General features: G+C 43.3%; 1 protein-coding gene across 2 annotated transcripts in view; it reads left to right on the forward strand.

Annotated features, from left to right (window-relative positions):
• The window catches only part of MAP2K5 (mitogen-activated protein kinase kinase 5), a 119355-nt gene that overhangs the window by 58855 nt on the left and 36174 nt on the right, over positions 1 to 24326 (forward strand). The window contains exons 16-18 of one of the 2 annotated variants that reach the window (XM_063170010.1): positions 3022 to 3093; positions 14254 to 14283; positions 15113 to 15184. In XM_063170010.1, coding sequence (XP_063026080.1) covers positions 3022 to 3093; positions 14254 to 14283; positions 15113 to 15169 — 159 coding nt within the window. In that variant the 3' untranslated portion in view covers positions 15170 to 15184. Of the gene's footprint in view, positions 1 to 3021; positions 3094 to 14253; positions 14284 to 15112; positions 15185 to 24326 lie in introns of those variants that run through there. The other variant, XM_063170009.1, reaches the window with a different exon arrangement.

Consider the following 24326-nt stretch of genomic DNA (forward strand, 5'->3'; position numbering starts at 1 on the left):
CCCTTTTTTTTAGATTTTTTTTTTTTAGCACATTTTTAGGGATTCATCATTTGGGGCAGGGTTTGGGTTCAGAGCTGCCAAGTGCCAGCCTGAGCAAACCAGAGCGAATTTTCTGCACAAATTGTTCTGCACAAAATTTCTCTGCAGAAACCAGAGTGGATTTTCTGCACAAATTTCTCTGCACAAATCAGAGCGGATTTTCCATCAGATCCATTGGATCCTTTTCAATTCCCCATTTCAGATGTGAAAACTCCACAGCCTCAGTTTTTAAAGCACTTTCTGAACTCTTATTTTGGCCATTAAAATCCTTTGAGCAAACTGCTCCTGATATTGCTGAGAAAAGAAGTGCTCTGCTGGGTTAAAATAAAAATATAAACAGCACAAAGTGGTTGGTGCTCATGTTTTTCAAACCTCAGGGAAGGGGAGGGAGAAATCCATGACCTTTAATCGCTTTCAGGTATTTTTTTCTGATTTTCTTGTCAGGGTTCCCATTTATTTGCTAAGTGCTTTTCCACTCGAGCTCATTGTGTGGCTTCTGAAAGGCTCAAGTCACCATCCTAGAAAGACTTGGACTGTCCTGTGTCATCAGAACACTCAGAAACAGCATAAAATAAATACCTCAGAATAGCAGAAAAATGGGAGGTTTTAAATAAAAAATAGAGCTTAAAAAAAGACCTGGAACAGAGAGATCCAGACAAAGAAACAGCTTCAAATTAATCAACTTTTCCAGCTCAGCTGTTGCTTCAAACTGGTCTTAAGCAGGGCTGAGAATTAAATTGTATTATGCTTTTAGTGCCCAAACCAAGATTACAGTTCTCTTTCCCAGGTGTGCATTAAATAAATTGCTTTTTCTGCCTTTCTGGATGGGTGTGATGCCTCCATCTCTTGATTGTGAAACAGAAATTTAAGCTCAAAATGTGCTCGATCTGATTTTCTGTGTTAAAATCACTTTGCTTCTTGATTGAGTCGTTTGCTTGTCATCAAATTTCCAGGCAAGCCCTCAAAAAATAATGAAGGTCATCAGCTTTGCTTCACCCACTTGGCAGCCTGGCAGTGAATTTGAAACTCTTGAAAAAATTGAGGTTTTCTGTGAAAAAAAGAAAAGGCTTTTTGAATTTCTGGGGTTTTTTTTGAAAACAAAAAGGCTTTTTGATTGAGAAATTAAAATTTCCAACCAGAACACATTTTCTTAAAATAATTTCATCAGCGTTTTATATAGAAAAAAAAATTGGATGAAAAAATAATCAGTTCTAGAAATTTTTAAGAGAAAATACCTTTTGGTATTTTACCTTTTGGTATGGGCTGTGTATTTAGAGTGATCCATGTGTTGCAAACTTGATGCATCTGTTATTCCTATTTTCCTCTTCTGTTCTCTTAAATCCATCTTTTGTTTAAAAAGCTGATTTCTTGGCCCTTATCTTTTGTGAACCCACAATTCCTCACTGGAACTTGCTGTTTAGAGCTGGAACTTTAAGAATAAACCATTTAATATTGCATAATATGACTTATAAATCTCATTTGGTGGCACAGGAAAGGTCTAAAAAATGGGATGGGTGTTGGCACCTTGCTTGGACCAGGTTAGCACATCCCATATCCCATTATAAATTTACTCTTGGCTGCACATCTGCACCTTTGTGAGGATATTTATTAGTATAAAAATATGTCAATATAAAAATACATCACTATAAAAAGATGTCAGTATAAAAATTTATCAGCTGAAAAAAATCACACGCAACATTTCTAAGTGTGCTGACCTAGGTTAATTATACTCAATGAATTAAAAAACAATAAAATAAGATTTTGGGGTCACTCCCAAGTGAGATTTGGTCAATTTGGTGAAATTGTGGGGATTTTTGGGGAGCTTTGGATGGCTGTTTTTAGCGGGAATTGGGCAGCAGTGTGGTTTTTATTTAACATTCACGCTGCGATAAAAGCTCCTGACCTGGGAGTAGCAGCACAGGGTAAACATCCAAAAACACATTGGAGTGGCACTAATTTGGGAGTTTGTTTTCTAACAAAGGTCTCTGGATTATTAAAGAGTGAAAATCCTTTGTAGGTGGCTGGCCCAGACAGGTGCATTAACAGCACAGTGGGGAGAGGAGTCTCAGGGAGCCTTTTATTGTTGCATTTCATGCTGTACTTGACCTTGGAAATGCTTAAATTGTAGCTTTCAAGTAAAAACCAGCAGATATTTTTTACAGCACTCCATTTCATGAAGCATTAAACCTGCTATTAATAGTTTGGAGCAGGGGCTTTTTTTTCCCTTTTTTTTTTTTTTCTCCCCTGCAGGTCAAAAAGCCCAAAATTAAAAAGTATATAAAATAAAGTTGCCACCGTGTGGTGATTCTTTTGGCTTCAGCAGCTTGGCTTTTTAACTGAGGTTATTCCCCAACCTCTGCACTCCGCACTGGGAATTTTTTCCTTGCTGTGGTGCTTGGAATTGGGGAGAAAAGTGGAAAATTGGATTCTCTCAACTTGACCTTGTGCTTTTCCCACGTGCACGAGCCCTTGGATTAAACAACCCCGACACAAATCCAAGGCCAGCCTTGCAAGGACCCAGCTTTTCCTGAAGAATTCCTGAGTTTTCCTGGATTTGCTCCCTGCCAGGGAAGCTTTGAAGCATCTTGGTGGTTTTTGGTGTCTCCAGGTCCCACGGGGCAGCTCCAGTCTCTGCTCTGGGGTGGGTGACAGAGCCCTGGGAGGGCTGGAGCTGGGCCAGGGCAGCTTTAATTGGATTTTAGGATAAATTTCCTCCCCCAGAGGGTGTTGGGGCACGGCACAGACTCCCTAAGGAGTGGGGGAGCTCCAGAGTGTTTGGACAACATTCCCAGGGTGGGATTTTGGGATTCCTGTGCAGAGCCAGGAGCTGGAATTTGATCCCTCCCAAGTCAGAGCATTCCAGGATCCTGTGATTTTTCTCGTATTTTTCCCATCCCGTGGTTTTTCCCATCCCTTGCCCTTGGAGCAGGATCCCTGTGTGCCTGCAAGGCTCAGGAGTTGTTGCTCTGCTTTCCTCCACAGCCTGAGAGGATCTCGGGGGAGCAGTACGGGATTCACTCGGACGTCTGGAGCCTGGGGATTTCCTTCATGGAGGTATGCAGAGAGCTCTCACCTTAACTCTCCCATCAAAAACAGCATCTCAGTATTTCAATTCAACCTTGGCTTATTCTTTGAGTCCCCTGTATATTCACCTGTTGCTAATTTGGGCTGTATTTAGAATGGGTTTGTTCATTTGAGGTCTTAAATAAAACTCTGTGTTGGGGTAGGAAGTAGGGCCTGGTGTGTGGGGGCTTTCCTCTTTTTCCTCTTTCTTTTTCCTCTTTCTTTTTCCTCTTTCTTTCTTTTTCCTCTTTCTTTTTCCTCTTTCTTTTTCCTCTTTCTTTTTCCTCTTTCTTTTTCCTCTTTCTTTTTCCTCTTTCTTTTTCCTCTTTCTTTTTCCTCTTTCTTTTTCCTCTTTCTTTTTCCTCTTTCTTTTTCCTCTTTCTTTTTCCTTAAATTTCCTCTTTGTTTTCCTCTTTTTTCCTCTTTTTTTCCCCTTTTTTTATCTCTTTCTTCCTCTTTTTCCTCCTTTTTTCCTCCTTTTTTCCTCCTTTTTTCCTCCTTTTTTCCTCCTTTTTTCCTCCTTTTTTCCTCCTTTTTTCCTCCTTTTTTCCTCCTTTTTTCCTCCTTTTTCCTCCTTTTTTCCTCCTTTTTCCTCCTTTTTTCCCTCCTTTTTCCCTCCTTTTTCCCTCCTTTTTCCCTCCTTTTTCCCTCCTTTTTCCCTCCTTTTTCCCTCCTTTTTCCCTCCTTTTTCCCTCCTTTTTCCCTCCTTTTTCCCTCCTTTTTCCCTCCTTTTTCCCTCCTTTTTCCCTCCTTTTTTCCTCCTTTTTTCCTCCTCTTTTCCTCCTCTTTTCCTCCTCTTTTCCTCCTCTTTTCCTCCTCTTTTCCTCCTCTTTTCCTCCTCTTTTCCTCTCTTTTTTTCCTCTCTTTTTTTCCTCCCTTTTTTTCCTCCCTTTTTTTCCTCCCTTTTTTTCCTCCCTTTTTTTCCTCCCTTTTTTCCCTCTCTTTTTTCTTTTTTCCCCTCTTTTTCCTTTTTTTCCTCTTTTTCCTTTTTTTCCTCTTTTTTTCCTTTTTTTCTGGTTTTCTTTTTCTTTCCCTTCTCTTTCCCCTCTCTTTCCCCTCTTCTTCCTCATTTTCAGATGAAGCTGGACATACCTTTAAGTGAACTGTAGCCAATATTTTTAGCAGAAGGTGAAGTTGAGTACTCTCAGTGCTGGCCCCTCTGCATCTTGGCACGTCTCACATTTTGCACCCCAAAACGGAACCAATTTTACATTTTCACACAGTAAATTCCTTGCCAAAGGCCTTTAAACCAAAATGTAGGTGGTGGGTGCTGGATCAGTGCTGGCAGATGTGGTTAATCAGTGTCACCAGAGCCAGCCCTGGGTGGCAGGGTGACACAATTGGATGTGTCCCAGGGCAAAGAGGGAGGGTCCTTCATTTGTTTCAGTGCACATTTGAATGGTTTGTGGTGCTGGAGAGCCCTCCCTCAGGATTTTGGGAGAGATGCAGACCAAATTCATGCACTCTCTAAAGAACTCTAGCCAAAAAAGGGCTGAGGTTGTACTCCAGGAAGGCTTTGTGGTGGTGTGGGTGATAAAAAGAGTGATGTAAACACAGGACTTTACAAATAAAGCATTTCCCAGTTCCTCTGCTGATTTAAAAGCTGTGCCCCAGCAGATCAGTGATCACCACGAGATATTTGGAGTTTATTTTAGGGTTGTTAGTGACCAACTTGGCTGCACATCAATTCCACGTGCAGGCTGAATTTTATGGGTAAAACTCCTTTCATTTGCATTCCCTCCTCTGGTTTTACACCTTCCCAGCTTTCCTCTCCCTCCCTCCCAGGGGTTTCTCCTGAGCCAGATGTGCAGGATGCAGTGTGGGTCTGGGTGCTTTGTTAATTGGTTTGTCAGCTGCTCCTCAGAGACCTCTCCCACCAGCAGCAGCTTGATTGAAGTGCTCTGAGTGATGTTAAATGATGAAAACAAGGACAGTGCCTTAGAAAAATGCCTCCAGAAAGGTGAGGAAGGTGCTCCAAGAGGCACACAAGGTCACTGTCATTAAAGTAACACCCTATTGACGTGGGGATTGGGAGTGGAGACACTCTTGTTGCTGTTAAAATGGAGAGTTTTGCTGGTGTTTGCTGCAGGATTTAAAATCATCTGCACTCAGTGCAGCTGTGCTCCAGCCCCACACCTGGCTGTTAGCAGCACGTTGATTTTAGAGAAATATCAGGTGGGATCGAGGCAGCAAGGGCTGTGCTGGCAGGTGAGGATGTAAATTGTCAGTAAATCTTCTCATTTTCCTTAATGCTCTTCTGAGCCCTTGAAAGCTCTGGAATTTCTTTGCTGCAAAGCTGTGTGTGATGAGGAGTGGGAGTGTTATGTGGGAGGTTGAGGAAACTGCCCCAAAAAAGTTGGGAGCAGAGAGGGGAAAGTTTGGCATAGGAGTCCTGGATGAGCTTTGAGAAATGGGGAGTGTTTGTGTTCTCTCAGAGGCAATAGGGGTCTGAGGGTGCTCAGTCATCCCCTCAGAAATAAAAAAATAAATTAAAAATTAAATTAAAATATAATGAGACTAGATATGCAGCGATATCATCATCATTATTATAGATTGTTACTATAATCATTATTATTATCATTATTATCTTATTTTTGTTACTTTATTTTTTTTTTGAGTTTGCCTTTCTTCCTTCAGGATTTTCCCGAAGGGAATGAGATTTAGTCCCTAACCCAGAAAAACTGTTCAGAAGTGTTCCACCACAAATAGTTTGTGTGTTTCCATGAGGTTTCCCCGTGTTTTATTTAAGTGCTCTTGGCTTGACAAAGCAAGTTCAATTTAAACCCGTGCCACTGCTGTCACTACACTGACCACTGTGTCAGCATTTTCATTTCTAAAAGCTGTTTTTCAGGGTTTATAACTCAGCCATAAAACACATCCAGGCTGGGCTGGAGCTGGCTGAGCTCTGGAACCCATTCCCTCTCTCCAAGAGCCGTGTCCTGCACGGGAGGAGAAATTAAATTGCCCAATATTTCTTGTTACTCTCCAATATGACTCTGGTCCTAGCTGTAATCCACAAGTGAACTTTAAAACATCCAAGGGAGGATGAAATCCATCTGCCTGGGGTTTAATAGCAGCAGCAAGGCTGCCTTGGGTGGGTCTGGAAGGTTCCCTGCCCTTGGGAAATGAACTTTGAGGTCCTTCCCAAGCCACCTCATCCTGGGATTCTGTGGTATTTAATTTTATCTCCAGGCAGAGTTGGTGTTACATTTAAATTCAGGAAGTGAAAGCAATTTGCTAATGCCCAAAACCAAGTAAATTTTGGAGGTAGAAGCTCCTGTGCTTGGCTTTTTGCTCCTCCTCTATCATGTCCTGGTCTCTGCTTTCCTCTGCCCTCTGTGTTCCAGGTCTCCTTTGAAAATTAGAGAGAAAATTCTCCGTTGTCTCCCCCAGAGAAAAGGAATTTGTGCATCAGTTTTAATATATATTAGTTCTTAATATTAGTTCTTTAATATTAGTTCTTAAAACTCCCAGACTGAGGATTTTAAGTGTTTGGTGAGCAGAGTTCTCAGTAGCTGTGTATTTGCAGGAGCTTTCAAGGATTCTCAGCAATCTCTTAAGAAGCCATCAGGTGTTTTCAGTGTTTGTGTGCATTCCCAGACATAGGAAAATCAGGAATCACCCAACAAATGTGCCTTCCTTGGTACTTGAGGCAGAGCTGAGCGCTGTGGGAGTGCTGAGCCCAGACCCTTCATCCCACTCGGGCTGGGGGCACACAGGGAGCTGCACAAGAGCTCACTCAGCCCGCGGGGAGGAGGAGGAGGGTGCTGCCAGAGGATGCTCCAAGGAAAGCAGCTGTGCTCGGAGGTGGTTCTCTAAAAGCTCTTCAGTCTCGAGGATGTTTGGCTGCATAAAATTGGAGTCAAGACTCTGTCAAGGAGGGGAGGATTCAGATCTCCTCCTGAGGCGTGGGATCGGTTACAGCTGAGCAGCCTGGCAGGGAGAGTGGCTCCAGGCAGCACTGTGAGCCCACCTGAGGGGGCTCTGCAGGGTTTCAGTGCTCTGGGGGTGCTCTCTGCTCAGGGCACCCCTCACCTGAGCCAGGGCTGCACCTGTGGCGCTCAGGGACAGGGGCTGGTGGTGCCAATAGCTGCACCTGGTGCTCTTCAAGGTCTTCTCCAGCATAAAGGATTCTGTGGTTGGAGGTGGTGAGGGAAGAATCTGAACCCCAAATCTTGGTGGTACGGCCTAATTTTTGTATAGGTGTGGGAGAAACAGCCTCGAGGTGGGAAAGGTAACACCTTCCCTTTAGGACTAAGGAAAACAAGGATGTAAAAAATGCTTTTTGTTGTTGATGTTGTTGCAGGGAGCCTCACCTGGCTGCTGTCAGGTTTTAAGGACCCTAGTGCTGTGATGTTGGTGACTTGGTGACAACTCCTCGTGCTCAGCCAGGCACAGGGATCTTCCCCACTCAGCAGCCCGAATCCTCCTTATTGAGGAATATTTATGGAGTCTCAGCCATTCCACGTGGAATGATGCACTTCACAAACTCCTTCTCAAGCAGGAAAGCTGCCCTGTATTTTGATTATTTCACTCCCTGGAGCTGTTTGGGGTGATTCCTCCAAGCACAGCCTGCTCCCTGTGGCTCCTCTCCCTCCCTTCCCAGGGGTTTCTCCTGAACCAGAAGTGCAGGATCTTCTCTTTTTCCTCTCTTCTTCCTCTCTTTCTTCTTCCTCTCTTCTTCCTCTCTTCCTTTTTCCTCTTTCTTTTAACTCTTTCTTTGAATTCCTTTTTTTTTCCCCTCTCTTTTCCCTCTCTTTTCCCTCTCTTTTCCCTCTCTTTTCCCTCTCTTTTCCCTCTCTTTTCCCTCTCTTTTCCCTCTCTTTTCCCTCTCTTTTCCCTCTCTTTTCCCTCTCTTTTCCCTGTCTTTTCCCTCTCTTTTCCCTCTCTTTTCCCTCTCTTTTCCCTCTCTTTTCCCTCTCTTTTCCCTCTCTTTTCCCTCTCTTTTCCCTCTCTTTTCCCTCTCTTTTCCCTCTCTTTTCCCTCTCTTTTCCCTCTCTTTTCCCTCTCTTTTCCCTCTCTTTTCCCTCTCTTTTCCCTCTCTTTTCCCTCTCTTTTCCCTCTCTTTTCCCTCTCTTTTTTCTCTCTCCTTCCTCTCCTCTTCCTCCCTTTTTCCCTGCGTGTCCAGCCTGCTGCCGGTGGGGCTGGGAGTGGAGGGAGCAGTGCCCGAGGGTTGGGCCATGAATTAATAATTGCAGTGTGCTGGAGGAGGCCCCTCACACGGGCTGCAGCCGGGAAGTTGCCTGGCAGAGCGCTATCAATCACCCAGTGACCAGAACTTGCAGTAATTAGTGTATTTTATGGGCCTGTGCTTCAGTGACTCGGAAGCACATATGCTCCACTCCCAGCTAAACTTAGCCAGAGTAATATTCCAGGATGATTTATCCGCCTGCTGCTCTGGGATGTAACCCTATATTAGGTGAAGATTGTGAACTAAGCTGCAATAAAGTGGAAGTTTAGGTACAGTTTGCGCGGGTTGAGACCTCGATGGATCATTGTTGCTCAGCAATTGCTCCTAGGCCGCTGTGGGCAGGGAAATAAATAATCCAGTTCTCCACCCAGGCTGAGGGGTGGGGGGACAATTAAGGCACGGCATCAGCTCTGGGTGTTTGGAATGTGGGTTTTATATGTAAGGTTATTTAATGTATAGAACAGAATAGGTTATGTGAATTTTTATGTGTAAGTGAGGGCCTGGCACAGAAGCTGTGGCTGCCTCTGGATCCCTGGAGTGTCCCAGGCCAGGTTGGACAGGGCTTGGAGCAGCCTGGGGTGATGGAAGGTGTCCCTGCCCATGGTAGGATGGATTAGAGGATCTTTAGAATCCCACCCACCAAACCACTCCAGGATTCCATCACTCTATGTATTGCTTCCTATTCTTACTCTGTAGTTGTTTCTACTTTTAAAGAGTCAAAAAATGAGGCCTTTTCCCATGATTGAATGGCCTGTCCTGGCAGGTGAGCCCTCGCTCCAGCAGAGCTGGAGGAGAGCAGAAGCTGAGCTGCAATTCCACCAGCACAGCCACATTTAACCCATTTCCCCCTTTTTGTTCTGAATTTAAACCCAGCAAACAGCCAAGCAGGAAGCCTCTCTGCTGGAAGAAGGAATCAAATTAACCCTCCTGGAGCACTTGTGGGGATTTTGCTCGTGACAATTTCCCTGGAAAGCCCTGGCCCACCTTTGTCCCTTCGGAGAAGGCGCTGCCATTCCCGGTGTCACCTTTGAAGATGCAGCAGTAAAAGGCTGCTAATATCCAGGATTTGTGGCCAGGCAGAAATGTGCAATTTAACCCTGATTGTCTGCACAGCCTTGAGCTGGCAGTGCATTTGCTGTAGTTCATATTTAAAAGAAATCAAAGTGAAACTAATTATCTTTAATTAAGGCGAATTAAGCTTTGATTTTTAATATATTTTTTTTTTTTTACTCTGAGACGGAGCTGGAACTCATCTGCTCAAGCCAAGGAATGTCCCAAAGGTTATTAGGGCATTTTTCTGGTGCTGGTAATAACCTTCCCCCCTCGCAGCCCTGGCCACCAACAACAAATCTGTCACTTCATCCGTCTCCCCTGCCCCTCCGCAGGGGTCGCAGATTCCACAAGTTATCAGCTAATGGCCTTATACATTAAAAATTGAAGCTTTCCTCACTCCCAGGCCTTGCAAGGCTTTGTTCTTAAGCCCCAGACACTTTGGAGTGCAGCTGCAAACTATAGGCAGAAGATTAAATTAATTTGTAACTCTTTTTTTTTTTTTTCTTTTTTTTTTTTTTGTCGGGGCCCTGCATTACTAAATCCTGCACATTTAATTGAAACCCTACTTCAAGATGCTTTGTGTTTCTGTTCCTCTTTGTTGTCAGTTTAACCTCAGAAGCACTTTAACTCTGCTAAATTGCTGTTATATCCTTTTGGAGTTTTTTTTTTTTCTTTTAAAAAACCCTCTGCAATAAGAGGACAGCAGAATTGATATGAGGAGGAGAAGAAAAATCTTGGAGGAGTTTTTTGAGGTATTTAATATTTATTAGGGTCCGTACCCTGCAGAGTTACAGGTGATTTGAAGCCCATCTATCTAGGAATGCATAAATTGGTCTTGGAGTGGAATTTCACCTGGGGAATTTTGTGTTATCCAGTAGTTAAGTCTGCTTTTGAAAGTTTGAGCGCAGCAGAGTGGCGGCTGCTTTTCCAGAAAATGAGGGTTTAACTGCAGTGCACAATCTAAATGCAAAATCCTGGGATGGAAATTTAATTGTGTAAAATGTGCACGAGGTAATTAAGAACAAATTTTAGAACATTTCAGACTATAAAGTCCTCCTTCAGCTCCATCACTGGCGATATTGCCAGCGCTTATTTTCAATTTGCAGTTATGCTGAGAAACATGGAATGTGCCTAAATTAAGAATAAAAGCATCCCCTGCTCTCCAGTGTAACTGTAAATTAAAAAACAACTTGCACAACATCGACAATAATCTAAGTGGGAAACTTTATTGCCTGAGTGTCCTAAAAATATGTTTTGAACTTCCTTGCCTCAGCCACTTTGCAGGCAGGATCCAGACAGAGCTGCTGCTGTAATTTTATTCACCAATGTGCAGCAGGCAAGGAAGAAGTGAGCTGGAGGAAGTGATGTGTAAGGGGGGGATTTCTGATTTCCCTTTTCAGTTCTACAATGGCAACTTGCTTTATTTCAACAAGTGATTTGAATTTTGGGTTCATTATCTGCACCTTAAGAGTGTTTGGGAACAGTTTTTAGTTGCTTTCCACCCCTGCTTCTGCTGCTCAGTCCAGAGGTTCTTCCTGAATCAACACTTAATCACTTGAAATTCTGATTTTTTTTTAATCAAAAATTTTTGATAGTTTGGTAAAAGTCAGTACACACGCGCCCGCTGCACCTCTGTTATTCCATAATCTGAGATTATTTCTCAGTTTAGCAAATTCTGGTTTGAAATCTGCTGCTGCATCCCACCCATCCATCCCCTGGCCAAGCTCTTTCTCAGGCCACAACCTCCCTGAGCTGCTTTAATTGCTCTCCTGAGCTGCCTCTGTGTTTGAAAAAGTAATTGTTCTAAAAACACGCCCCAAAAATCTCCTCCATGGAGCTACTCTGGAGTGAAATGGGGTGAGAAAGTGTTTTCCTGGCATAATTGTGGGTGATTGATCCCCCTCTCATTTCTTTCCTTACCAATCTGCCACTGCAGGTCACTGGGCTTTTGAAAATGAAAGTTTTTTACAGTTATTGTGTAGGAAAAGTGCTCAAGATCATCAAATCCAACCATTGGGAAGGGATCCATGGGGAAATGGGAAGCAGCACCCTGAATTTCAGGCATTCCCTCCTCAATATCCAGACATAAAACCCTGATCAGTTCCCAAGCCCACCTAATTTAAGTTGAAATATTGTATTTTTGTTAAAATGCCTTAAAAGAGTTGCAGGTTCTGGAGTTTCATCCTTTAAATGCAGAGAAGTTTTGGACAGTGTGTTAATTTGGTAGGTTTTGGTTTTTCCAGCCTGCACTGGGTTTGTTCCTCGTGTTCCTGTGACTTGCTTGAGACAAATGATAATTTGAAAATCCCTTTAGTGAATCTCTCATCTGTTTGTTGTTTGGTTTGTTGTTTTGTTTTTTTTTTAATCTCACTTTAACTGTGACACTTTTTATAAATCTAAATCTACACCCAGAGGTCACTGGTTGGCTGAACTTAAACCGTTTTACTTAGTAAATTTAATTAAGAAAATACAGTGCAACTCATAAGCAAATGAGTTTTTCCTAGTTTTAAACCAAACCACCCTCTCGAGTGCTGATTGCCTCGCTCGACCCCTGGTGATACAGAAACAGGCAAAATTAAAAAGGACATTAAAGCTTCATTAAATCTGAAACACATTTAGTACAGTGACATATCTGCAGGCTATTTTGGGGAAGATTACAGACTCTTTGCTAAGTTTCTTAATTTATAATACCTTGACAATGTTGCAGGGAGGAATTGTGAGCAGATGGATGCAGGGGTGGTGCAGGGGATGCAGAGGTGGCACAGGAGCTGGCCCTGTGTGTTCCAGCACTCAGCTTCACTGGGAAATGTTTATTTTTTAACATCCCCCAAAGAACTTGTTGCTGATGCATTTTGGGGTCCTTCAGTGTTCATTTATTCACCCTGTGTTTGTGTCTGGCTCTTTTCCCCAGTTTTTCTGCTGCCTGGGGTGGTCAGTGGGAATGGAAGTGCTTTGTTTGGAGTCATCTTCGAGGCAGGGATTGTTTTTCTTAAATAACATCTGCAGAAAGATGCTCTGTGCACAGAACCATCCTCATCTGCTTGTTCTGTCTGGAGTGTTTCACTGTTCTTCAGTGAAAAATCAGAACTTGCTCTGCTTCTGTTGGGCATTGATGGGTTTGTTTCTGTCCCAGCAGCACAGCTGCTCAGGATCTCACATTTCTGCTTGGGGCAGGAGTGTGGAACTCCCAAAAGAGGAGAAGGTGGTTAAGGAGGATGGGTTTTGGTAGCCCCACAACAGAAAATGGGGGGTCTTTGTTGAACTCTGTAGCATCGTTTTCAGAGCCTACCATGGGAGTGACCCAAGTGGCTTTGCTGAGATGGGAATGATCAGGGAATTCCAAAATGCTTTGGGGTCAGAGGGACCTTCAGGATCATCTGGGCAGGGACACCTCCCACTGTCCCAGGCTGCTCCAAGCCCTGTCCAGCCTGGCCTTGGACGTCCCAGGGATCCAGGGCAGCCACAGCTGCGTTGGGCACCCTGTGCCAGGGCCTGCCCACCCTCACAGGGAACAATTCCTTCCCAATATCCATCTAAATCTCTGCTTTCCCACTCTGAAGCCATTCCCTGTGTCCTGTCCCTCCATCCCTTGTCCCCAGTCCCTCTCCAGCTCTCCTGGAGCCCCTTCAGGCTCTGAGCTCTCCCTGAATCCTTCTCCTCTCCAGGGGAACATTCCCAGCCTGGCTCCAGCCCTGCAGCAGCTCTGAGGCCTCCCCTGGACAAGAGTTTTGAATTCTCAATATTGTGAAAGCTTCATTTAGCAGTAGCCCCCAAGAAATTGTTTCATCTGTGTCACCCAGAGGCTCTGGGCCCCACTCTGGGTTTGTGATGTCTCCCCCTGACAGGAATTTGCTGCTTTTGCTGAGGCTCCCAGGCCAAAGGCTGAGCTCTCCTGGGGCAGGAGAGTGGGAGAACCTGCCTAGTACAAAGAATTTCTCTTGGAATGTTTATTAATTATGGCCAGTAGAATATTTTTAGACAATATCCATGAAAACGTTGATTTTGTGACTGCACTGCAATGTCTGAATTAATTTATAAAGCAGCAGGGGCAGCAAATGGGGTTGATATCCTGGAAAAGTGGATCTGGAGGAAGGATGAGGTTTCTCTGTGGGCTCTCCCCACATCCCACTCAGGTTTGTCACCAACGGGGACACCAAGCTCAGCTCTGTAACCCAGATTTTACCCTGAGCCAGTTAAGGGAGGACTTTGGGAGTTGAGAGCTGCCTGCTCATCACAGATAATTATCAGCAAAGGGCAGCGCCTTGGCCTCCCTGCTGAGGCTGAACTGGTTTCATTTCCACTCCTGGGGAACCTGGGCATCCTTGTGAGGGAGACACAAGGCTGGAGAAACCCAGAAATCCTGGGGAAATGAGGGGTGAGGGTTGTGAGGGACCCATTCTAAACACAGCTCTTTGTGCCTGCAGAATCCCTTTTTGGCCATTTCAATTTCTGTCATTGTGAGAGTTGAGAACTTTTCTCTCCTGAAGGAAATGTGCCTTAATTTGTCATCAAAAGGTGGCACTGAGGGAAGTAAAAGGGCTGGAGAAACCCAGAAATCCTGAGGGGTGCTGGTTGTGTGGGGCCCATTCTAAATACAGCTCCTTTTGTCTGCAGAATCCCTATTTTTCCATTCCTACCATTGTGAAAGTTGAAAATTTTTCTCTCCAGAAGGAAATGTGCCTGAATTTGGGAATCCAAGGGTGGCACTGAGGGAAATCCCCAGAAAAATGAGGGATGATGGTTGTGAAGGGCCCATTCTAAATACAGCTCTTTGTGTCTGCAGAATCCCTTTTTTTGCCATTTCCCCAATTCCTACCATCGTGAGAGTTGAGTACTTTTCTCACTTGAAGGAAATGTGCCCTCCATGCAAATCTCTATAACTAGACAAATATTATTTCCTTTCCCAGCTTGCTCTTGGGAGGTTTCCATATCCTCAGGTAAGATTGTTCATTACTGCTGTTTGCCACTGTGACATTCATTCCTATGTATGAAGGTGCAGAGAGCAATTGTGAACATTTGAGCCACATACAAATAAATCTGTCCTGTTAAATTGAAAAGTGGGAGCTGGAAGGAGTCATTTAGAAGTGTCTATTGATTTTTTTTTTCTTTTGCCCCCCTCTTTTTCTCTTCTCCAAACTCTGTTTCCTTTCCCTGGAGACAATGAAAATTATGATGATGTTAATCTTGTTAATTTTTGTCAGGAGATTAAAAAATAATCCAGTCTTTACAACATTTTTTTTTTAAGCAGGAAGGTGTATCTGCTCCTTTCCTTATAATTTAATTTTTAATTCAAATTTTGAATAATGGTATGATGGTCTAAAATCTCCTCAAAAATAGAATGTGAATGGAATACTTAAGGGAGCTTCAGATTCTTCCTTTGAAGAGGACCTAATATTAGTATTTGATGTAAATACTGGTATTTTCTGAAGCTGCTGGTACAACTCTGTCCATCTCTGGTGGTGTGGTTGGGTGGATGCTGAGCTCTGCATCACCATGGAATATTTAACTTTTTACCCTTAAAAACCCCATCAAGCTCTGAACAAAACAAATCCAGAACTGGCTTTGGCGATTGCTTGAAATTCTCATCTCGAGATGGATGTTAGAATTCACAGGAACAAACTGTTCAGCAGTTCCTCCAATTATTCTTTCCGGGGAGAGGGGGGAAAGAAGTGAAGTGTCCAGGGACAAAAATGAATTATTTGAATGTGGTTTTTTATGTTTTCATATGTTTTATGAAGACTGTTCTCTGCATCTTGGTCTCTACAGCTCGCAGTGCCTGGAGGCATGTCTGATTTAAAGGTGGTGTTGGTCTGTGCTCTTTAAGCATCTATTAACTTGCTATTATTATGCAAATAACTGTTGTAATACACATACTAATTTATGCATGGTTAGATTATGCAGATGCCTCACAAACATGGTTATTGAATAATAGGCTGGGACTCATTCCCTCTCCCATTTTTAGAAGCTGTTTTAAGCAAATTCTCCTGACACTTTTACAGGCTTGGGAAGGTTTTGCCTGGGTGGAAATATTCTGATTTTTCACTTTTTTTTTTTTTTTTTGTTTCCTCTGCAAAATGTTCACTGGCGCCGTTAAGAGAATAGACTTGGAATATTTTATCTGGATTTTAAATGTGTTTTTGGAGGGGAGGATTGGAAAAGAAACTTGTGTTGAAGAGCCCTCCATGGATGGGGAGCTCTCTGAGGGTCTCCATGGCGGTGTTTAAGTGTTTTATAACCCAAAGTGGTGAGGGGACAATTCAAAATAAACCTGATGGACGTGTCCGAGCCCGGGGAAGGAGGTTGGAACGGGCACATTCCATGTGGTTCCAGGCAAAAATGTCTCCCTGAACTGGGAGCAAACCATGATTGCCAAGTTTAAAGATGCTTTTTGCTGTTCTAATTAAAAAGCAGATCGGGTTTGTGAAAGAATATTTGGCAAGGCAGTAGTCCATGAAATTGTATATATTTTTTAATGCAAAACAGTCGAGGAGGTGAAACTTTTAAAATGTGGCTATTAAGCTTTTCAAGCAACTGCTTTTCAGAAGGGATTTTATGTGAATTTATGTATTTTAGGCATGTGCTGGGCAGGAGAACCCTTGGAAACCTTCTTTGGTTAGGGGGATAATTAATAGGGGGTTTTTAATCTCATTATTTTCCTAGTAAGGGCCTGATTCTGCTCATTCCTTGAGTAATTCCTCCTCCCTTCAGTGGGATTATTCAGGGAATGAAGTTAATCAGTGTCTGGTTCCAGATTTGTCCCTAAAAACCTCCAAGTTGCTTCCCTGTGAGAATGGAGAGTGCGGCCACGTGGGTGAGAACACCTGAAATTTCCTGCAAATGGATGTTTGTCTCCAGCTGCAGCTGCAAAAAATGTCTTTTTTTTTTCCTTTTTTCTTTATTTTGACGACACAGACAAATGGTGTGTGTAAATTCAGTTTAAATGAAGAAGATTTATAGGGGGAAATCACTGCAGTGTGGAAATTCAGGACATCCTGCAATCTGCCAGTAAAACTAAAGGATGATTATTTCATTTTCTGGCCTTCAGTAGAATATTTTCATGGCAGGACCTCCTACATCTTTATTTTATAACTGTTTATTTTGCTGATTTATTAATAATTATTTAATCTTTACAAGTCCTATCTTGAAAGCACTTAGAGCAACTGCTGTGTCAGTAAAGTTCCTTACAGGTGTGTTTAGAGTTAATATATAATTATTAACTCTAATGATATTTTTTTTTGTCTCAATATACAGAATATAATCTTCATAATCTCAATATTGTCTCAATATACAGAATATAATCTTCATAATCAGCCTCTAACAGCAAAAGGGAGCAATCTGAGCAGGGAAATAACAAATAATGATGCTCAGAAGTGACTTTTCTGCTCTAAAAACTTTGCACAGGGAGCTCTTAAGCCCTAAAATGGAGTAAATATCTGAATTTTTGCTGCGTTTCATTGTTTTGGTGTTGGTTTTCCTGTCGTGGTCATGGAATGTGCTTTTGTAAAATGTAAAAGTCCCTTTGGAAATAGGAGGAAATTATTTTTACAGGATTTTCTTTGGGTACAAAATGAAGTTTTTAAGGGCAAATGCATTCTGAATTTATTTGCACCACTCAATTAATAAGAATGGTGCATGTGCTCACAAATACTCTTGAATCAAGTTATTTTCTACATAAACATTAAAAAAAAAGAAAGGAAGCCCCTTTTCCAAGGGTGCTGGTCCATTACCCATCCGGCTTTTTAGGGACGGCACACAAGGAAAATAAGTTTTAAATTTTCCTTTAAAAGTTTCACCTTAATTTACATTATTTTGAAACTGGAAGGAAAAGCAGATACCCCAAAAAGCCACAGCACCTTGAATATTTAATTAAATTTGATGTTGGAACCCCAAAGATCTGAACAAAAATTCCACGAATAAAACCACGGTGGGGGCAATGGCTTGTTTAATAATAATGCAATTTAGGGGAAATGAAAGGAATTGCCCACTAAATATCCTCAGCTTGTGGTGAAACTTTGTAGAAAGCAGGGTGTGAAAAGGAGGGCTCATCCAATGGGGAATATTCCAGAGAGCAGACAGCACTCAGCCTGCCGAGGATTCAGCAGCTGCAGGACCACCACCACTGATTAAGAGACTTTTACATTTAGAAAAATACAGTCCCAGTCTTCTCTTAATAAATTAGATTAAAACGACCTGGATTTTTTTATTTTTTTAAAGGAAGAAAAGCACCGAAAATATTCCCATCCCTCATTCCACCCCTTCCCATCCCGTGCTCCCCCTTCCCACCCTGCTGCTCCCCCCCAAATCTGAGCAAATACTGCCCCTGGTATTGTAAAGCTTTGAATGTTTTCACACCCCATTAATTTATTACTTCTCTTGCCTCATCTTTAAAATTTTTTTTCCCTCTTTTTTTATTTTTTTTTTCCTCCTTTCCTTTTTTTTCTTTCCCTTTTTTTTTTTTTTTTTTTTGTTAAATTCCGGCTCCCCGCTGCTACAGCGATTTTCATCTTGTTGTTAATTTTCCCTGCTCCATATGGAGCTCCAGACATTTCACCTGGAGGCTGTACTAGATTTTGCTGTAGCGATCGCACTTCCGGAGGCCAAAACTGTCATTTAAGGTTCCCGGTGCATCTGTCTACGCCAGGCTTTTTTTTCTTTTCTTTTCTTTTTTTTTTTTTTTTTCTTTTCTTTTTTTTTTTTTTCCTGGCACAGGGAGAGTGTGAATAACAAATTGGATGCACCTGAGATTCGGATGATTAGTGTGTTTTGTGGAGCTGGGGCGACTTGTAAGCAGATCGCTGTAGGGATGGGGAGGGCTAAAGAGGCACCCCGGGTGAATCTCCCTTTTCCACGCGGGGGGAAAAAAAAAGGAATAATAATAATAAAATAAAAAATTAAAAAAAAAAAAATGGAGCATCCCGGCACCAAATATTTCATCCTGCCTTGTCATTGATTAGAAAAGAGCCTTTAATTTCATTTCACCCCATGTTGTGATTAATTTGCATTCTTTGTCAGAAGTTAATGGAGTTTTTTATGGTTTGCTCTGAAATCCTTGAAGACGTCGGAGTTGATCTGATGTTTATACAACCGCCAGCGGAATTTTTGCTGTTTGATTGATGGAGAGCTTGATGTTATTCCAAACGGCTTTTTAAGCTGTTTTTAAGAATTATTTGAATAAAATGCGAGCAAGATATTGTTATAACGGCGGAGATTATCTGTTAAAAATCTGTTTCAAATAAAGAACATGATAAGTAGGAAAAAGGAGATCAAAAAGACAGGAGGAGTGATGGACGCGGGAGATGATATTTGTTAAAATAGATCAGCCAGGGATTCAAATAACTTATTTCAAAATGCACTGGGAGCAAGAGACCTTAATTTAAGGCTCTTTTTTATATACAGAGTTCATTTTTGCAGCAGGAGAAATAACAGGAATAAATTAGGGAAGAATTTAGTCATAGTTGAATTTTCCCCTTGATTTTTTTTTTCCCCTCTCAGCTTTTCCCCTTCCTTTTCCCAGCACTGTGAGCACAAACTGGGAGAGACGAGGCTGTCAGAGGTGGTAGTCCAACAAAATGATGACATGTCCCTGCTCTCAAGGAGGAGGCATCCTTAAATCCCACAGCAAAGGAAGCAGGAGTGGATAATGGGGAATTTTACAGCCCAGGAAAGCGCTCGCTGTGGACCTGCCGTGGCTTTGCTTCCTGAGAAAACATAACAGGGAGGAAAAAAAAAAACAAAACCACAAACCAGTGGAAGCAAACAGCTTTGTGCTGCTCCTGGTAGGGAAAGGTTTGTGCTTTTCCCAGATCCCGGGGTTGGAAAAGCCTGGCAGGGACAATGCAGAGCATTGGGATGCTCAGCTGGGTCCTGCTGCTCCGGGGCTGGGGACAACGAGCATCCCCAGCCCTGGGACACGGCTCCTTCCTCCTGCAGGACACCTTGCCCTTTTTAAATTATCATCATCCTTATTATCACTGTTCCTCGTTTATTTCTGGCCCCAGAGCTGAGGGGTTTCACAGGATTTCGTGTTTCCCCCTTTGGTTTCTCTCCCCTCCTCAGCCAGCTCTGCCCTCGCCGCGGTCTCTGCCGTGAGATTTAATTCCAGCTCGGAAGCTCCCGTGCAGCTTTGCCGTGGAAAGCGTGGATTTATTTGCTGTATCTTAGTTTGCTAAATAATTGCCTGCCTTGAAATGAAGTTGCTGCTTTCTGATCCCTGCATTAGCACGGTCCAAGGTTCTTTTTGTTCTCTGCAATCCATACTATTGACCAAATTCGGCCTGGCTTCATTTAAATGGAAGCAGCTTGTCAAGGGAAAAAATATTTCGTTAAAGTTGGGATGCGAAATAACCATTTTAGTGTTGTTTTTTCCATTGGCAGAGGCATCCTTTAAGCATTCATTTCTTTGGGGAGGATAAATTGAGGGTTGTTTACAGCATGTTTCCTGGTAAGAAAGAAATGTTTTGTCTTCCAGATCTATCATTACATCGAACCATTTAAAAGACATTAAACACTGTTCAAATGCTAATGCCAAAATAGTGAATGAAATTGTTGGGTAATATCTTAAATATGATAGATTTCTGCAAATCTTTTTGCTTTTATAATATATTCCAGAAATCACTGGCAATATTTGAAGTCGTCCGCTATTGTTTTTAACTCCTCCTAATTTCTTAGCATAGGTTTCACATTGATCATTCCTGATAATTTACTTCAGATACTTTTTACTTTAATTTTTTTTTTCTCTCCATAGCCAGAAATTAGTTTGAACTTGAATTTGATTTGCCTATTAGAAACTTGCTGTGAAATTTAAATTTAGTTTATTTTTCCAGAGGTGCTTTCATGTTTGGAAAATGGAGAGATTTTAGAAAAATTTTTAAAAGATCTTTTAGGAATCTGAAATATAAGGAGAAAAATTTTATTTATTTATCTTAATCTTCCTGATATTTTTAAATGTAAATTTAATGTTTAAATTATATAGTCAAGTGCAAAAATGGAGGTAGCCAGTAAAATTTTATGATAAGTTTTAATATAATGGTTTTATAGGAAGTTTTATTATGATCTGAGTATATTTTAACAGTGGATTATTGGTGTGAGATATTGAAATGCTGATGTGTATTTTTAAATTCTAATCCTAAGAATTCCAGGCAGTCTGAGGGAGCAGATTTGTTCCAGGATTTCTTCTGTCTTGTGTGGAACAAGGTGGGCTTTAGGGTCCCTTCCCACCCAAACCATTCCAGCTTTCCAAGAAATGCTGAAATTCCTGCAGAGGTGTTTTTGCAGATCTAGAAGGGTCTCCTGCATGCGTTGGTGGAATGGGAGATGTCCCTGGAGGGCTTGGAAGGAAACTCCTCTCCCAAATCCCATTCCTGCTGCGATGCCCATGAAGGAATTGCCTGAATGGGACCTTGAGCCTGGGATTGGAGTTTCCCTGAGGCAGGAAGCCTGCAGGGGGATTTGTGTGCCTGGGGTGGCCCTTGGAGAGCCATCAGGAAATACTGGATTTACTGGAATTTTATTATCATTGGAGACTGGTCTGGGTTGGAAGGGACCTTTCGTTCCATCCCCTGCCATGGGCAGGGACATCTTCACTGTCCCAGGGTGCTCCAGCCAGGCCTAGGGCACCTCAGAGATCCAGGGGCAGCCCCAGCAGCACTCAGCGAGGCCCTGCTGGCCTGGGTGAGGAGCAGGTCCCTCCCAGGAGATGACCAGGGACAGCCCCAGTGCTCCTTTGCCCGTTCCCTGGGCAGGGCTGCAGCTGTGGGAGCTCAGAGCGGAGCTGTTCTTCTCAATCCTCAGCAATTGCTGCTCCTCAGGGCTGGGGAGGCACTCGTGGGCAAGGGCACAGCAATCCCAGGGTTTGGGCTGTGCCAGAGGCTCAGGAATGTGTTCCCAACAGGAGTGGGGTCACATCTCCTCCTCTGCTGGGTGGTGGTTGCTCAGCACGGTGAGGAGCTCCAGCCCCAGATGAGGAGTGAATAATTTTGAGGTCTGGGCATGTTTCCTCATGTCCAGAGCATCCATTCTTCTGCTAATCCCGTGGAAATTTGGGGTTCATTCCTGAGAGTGCAACACAACCCTCCATGGGCAGTCCAGTGACACAGGAGAGGATGGTGGTGCCTCAGTGTGAGTAGAAAACTCCCCTGAGGAACCCCAATTTTTATTGCTCTGGATTTACTCCCCTTCAGCTGTCCCTGGAATTGTGACATCTGCAGTGATCACAGCTGATTTTGCAGCTCCAGTTTTTTTAGATGGCTCAGAAAGTGAGAGACTTCAGCAATCACCATTTTTACCTGTTCATTTCCAAGCCAGAGAGGACCTGCAGGGGTGTCCTCAGGAGCAGGGACAGTCCTGGTGGAGATTCATCTGCTGCTCTTCACCCCTGCTGCTGTGGCTGGGGGCTCTCAGATGGTTCCTCTGCTTTGTTCCTGGAGAGGTTTCCATGCTGCAGGATTTGAGGGCAGCTGTGAGTGGAATGAGCATGGATGGGGTGGTGGTTGTGGTGTCCTTGCTCTGTTTGCAGGTTCTTTGGGTCTCCCTGGCTTTCTGACTGGTGGGGTTCTCCTCTGAACATTCCCACAGCTCCCTTTGGGGGTGCCCAGGCTGAGGCCCGGGGAAGCAGGAGGGATCACCTGGGGTGGTTCAGCCTGTCCGTCCTGGGCATCCCACCACGGCGTTTGTGGATTTTGGGGGTTTGGACTTTGTTGGATCCCTCAGAGAATTCAGTGATTTTCTCCTCGCTCAGTTGTGCTCATTTTCCCTCTCCCATGGTGTCCAAGAAGTTCTCCTGCTGTTCCTCTCTGTTGCCATTTGTGTGGCACAAAAAGCAAGATCTGTGTGGAACAAATCCCAGTTCTTTGCCTGGTGTCTGTTGGACCATTCTTTGTTCTCCTCACTTTTTGTGGTGCTGGGAACAAGGCCTGCAGCCACATTTGGGATGATGGTTGACTCTGTCATCTTGGGGACCTTTTCCAACTTAAATCATCCCAAAATTTTCAACAGCAATTTGCTAAATTTTGGGTTTTTTCCTTATCCCTACTCATGCTGACCAAGGGATTTGTTGTCAGGGTGTTCTGGTCCTACTCTGGTGTAGAAATTATTTCTGGGAGGAGTTGTTGTCACCACAATCCCTCCAACAGTGTGGAGCTTTCCATGCCCACTTTGTTGAATTGTGTTTCTAAACTCTGGTAAAGAGATTTCTCTGAGAAGTGGCTGCAGTTCAATGGTGGATGAAATAATCTCTTTATATAAATTTGTTTGGAGACCTCGGGGAAAAGCAGCGTAATATAATTGTAAGAATATATTTAATATTAAGGTTGTTGTGAATTGTCTTTTTTATTGTGAAATAATTTTCTTCTTTTTTTTTAAATGTTTTGTGACAGTGATTGAAATTTGCCATTTGCAAAATCCCCGGATGGGGAAGGGTGTTTAGAATATCAGGAACAAATTAGGGAGGTCATTCTCACTGGTTTGGTGCTTTGACTTCTTGCAGAAGTAGCAGCAATTTTGCAAGAAATTGTAAAATATATCTGGAGATCATCCCTTAATTCCACAGGAATTGTGGAATGGTGGTGAAGCCCCTGTGGAAACCAGAATATTTAGATATTCCTTTACCTTTTATATCAGGGCAGAGATAAAGCTTTTGTCAGTAGGACACAATGTTACTTTTTGCTCCTTTGCTCATTTGTGCAGTTGAAAAATAACTTCTGTCTGCCTTTAAAATCCACAGGAAAATAAATGTTGTCGCGTGAAGCCTCCCTTAAAAATCATAACTGTATGATTTGTTGGTAGATGGGTTTTTCTATTAAAAAAGCCACTAGAAGGAGCTTGAAAAGCAGTATATATGTAAAGAGAAAATTTGCTAACTGCTATGGGAAGATCTAACCCTGGGTCACCTGCAAATCTCTCAAACAAGAGCTCCAGGGCAACTCCTAATTCCAGGGAGTAAAAGCGAAAATTAAAGCTGTAGCTGGCGCCTCCTCCAAGGTACCCGGGGTGGATTCATTTGAGTTTCCTTGATTGTGCTGGTGCCTGCAATGGGAGAGGGATGGGAGAGGTCTTCTCAGCCACCTCCCGGCCCAGGATCTCCATGGAGACAGAAAAATAACCTGATGGTCTGTCAGAAGTTGCCTTTCTTAACCAGAGGCATTCATTAAATAGGAGATGAAGCAGGAGACAAACTTTGGCATTTTTAACCAACCTTGGGGGGGAAAAAGAAGTGCTTTTTGGAGATTGTGCTTTCTGGAGTGGATTATCCGGGTTCCACTGGTGTTCCGTGGCCTGAGGAGTACTCTGGTAATGGGACAGATTTATTGATCATTTCCCTGTTTCTGCAAATCATGAACTGTCACATGCAGTAGGTAAATCCACTGAAAATACAAGGCAGGTTCAAAAATACCAAATAGTGAAGCTATTTCTGCAAGTTCAGACTGTTTCAGTGGCTTTTGGAAAGGTTGGAGAAGCTTCTGGGCAGGAGGTGCTGGTGATGAGCAGGGCAGGGCTCAGAGATGCTGAGGGGGAGTCTTGGTGCTGAGAGCCTGAAAGTGACTTTTCTGAGGGGGAATGATCATGAAATTTTGGAATGCTTTAGTTGGGAAAAGGTCTTAAAGTTCAGCTGGTTCCTCCCCTGCCATGGCAGGGACACCTTCCACCATCCCTGGGTGCTCCAGCCCTGTCCAACCTCACCTGGAGCATTCCAGGGCTGCAGGGGCAGCCACAGCTGCTCTGGGAATTCCAGCCCAGCCAGAAATTCCCAATTCCCACTATCCCATTCTTCCCTGCCCTCTGGCAGTGGGAGCCATGCCCTGTGTCCTGTCCCCCCATCCCTTGTCCCCAGTCCCTCTCCAGCTCTCCTGGAGCCCCTTCAGGCCCTGCAAGGGCTCTGAGGATTCCTGGATCCTTCCCTTCTCCAGGGGAACATTCCCAGCTCTCCCAGCCTGGCTCCAGTGGAGCTCCACCCTTGGAGCACCTCCATGTCCTCCTCTGGAAT

This window comes from Melospiza melodia, chromosome 15 (assembly GCF_035770615.1).
Source record: "Melospiza melodia melodia isolate bMelMel2 chromosome 15, bMelMel2.pri, whole genome shotgun sequence".
Lineage (NCBI taxonomy): Eukaryota > Metazoa > Chordata > Aves > Passeriformes > Passerellidae > Melospiza > Melospiza melodia.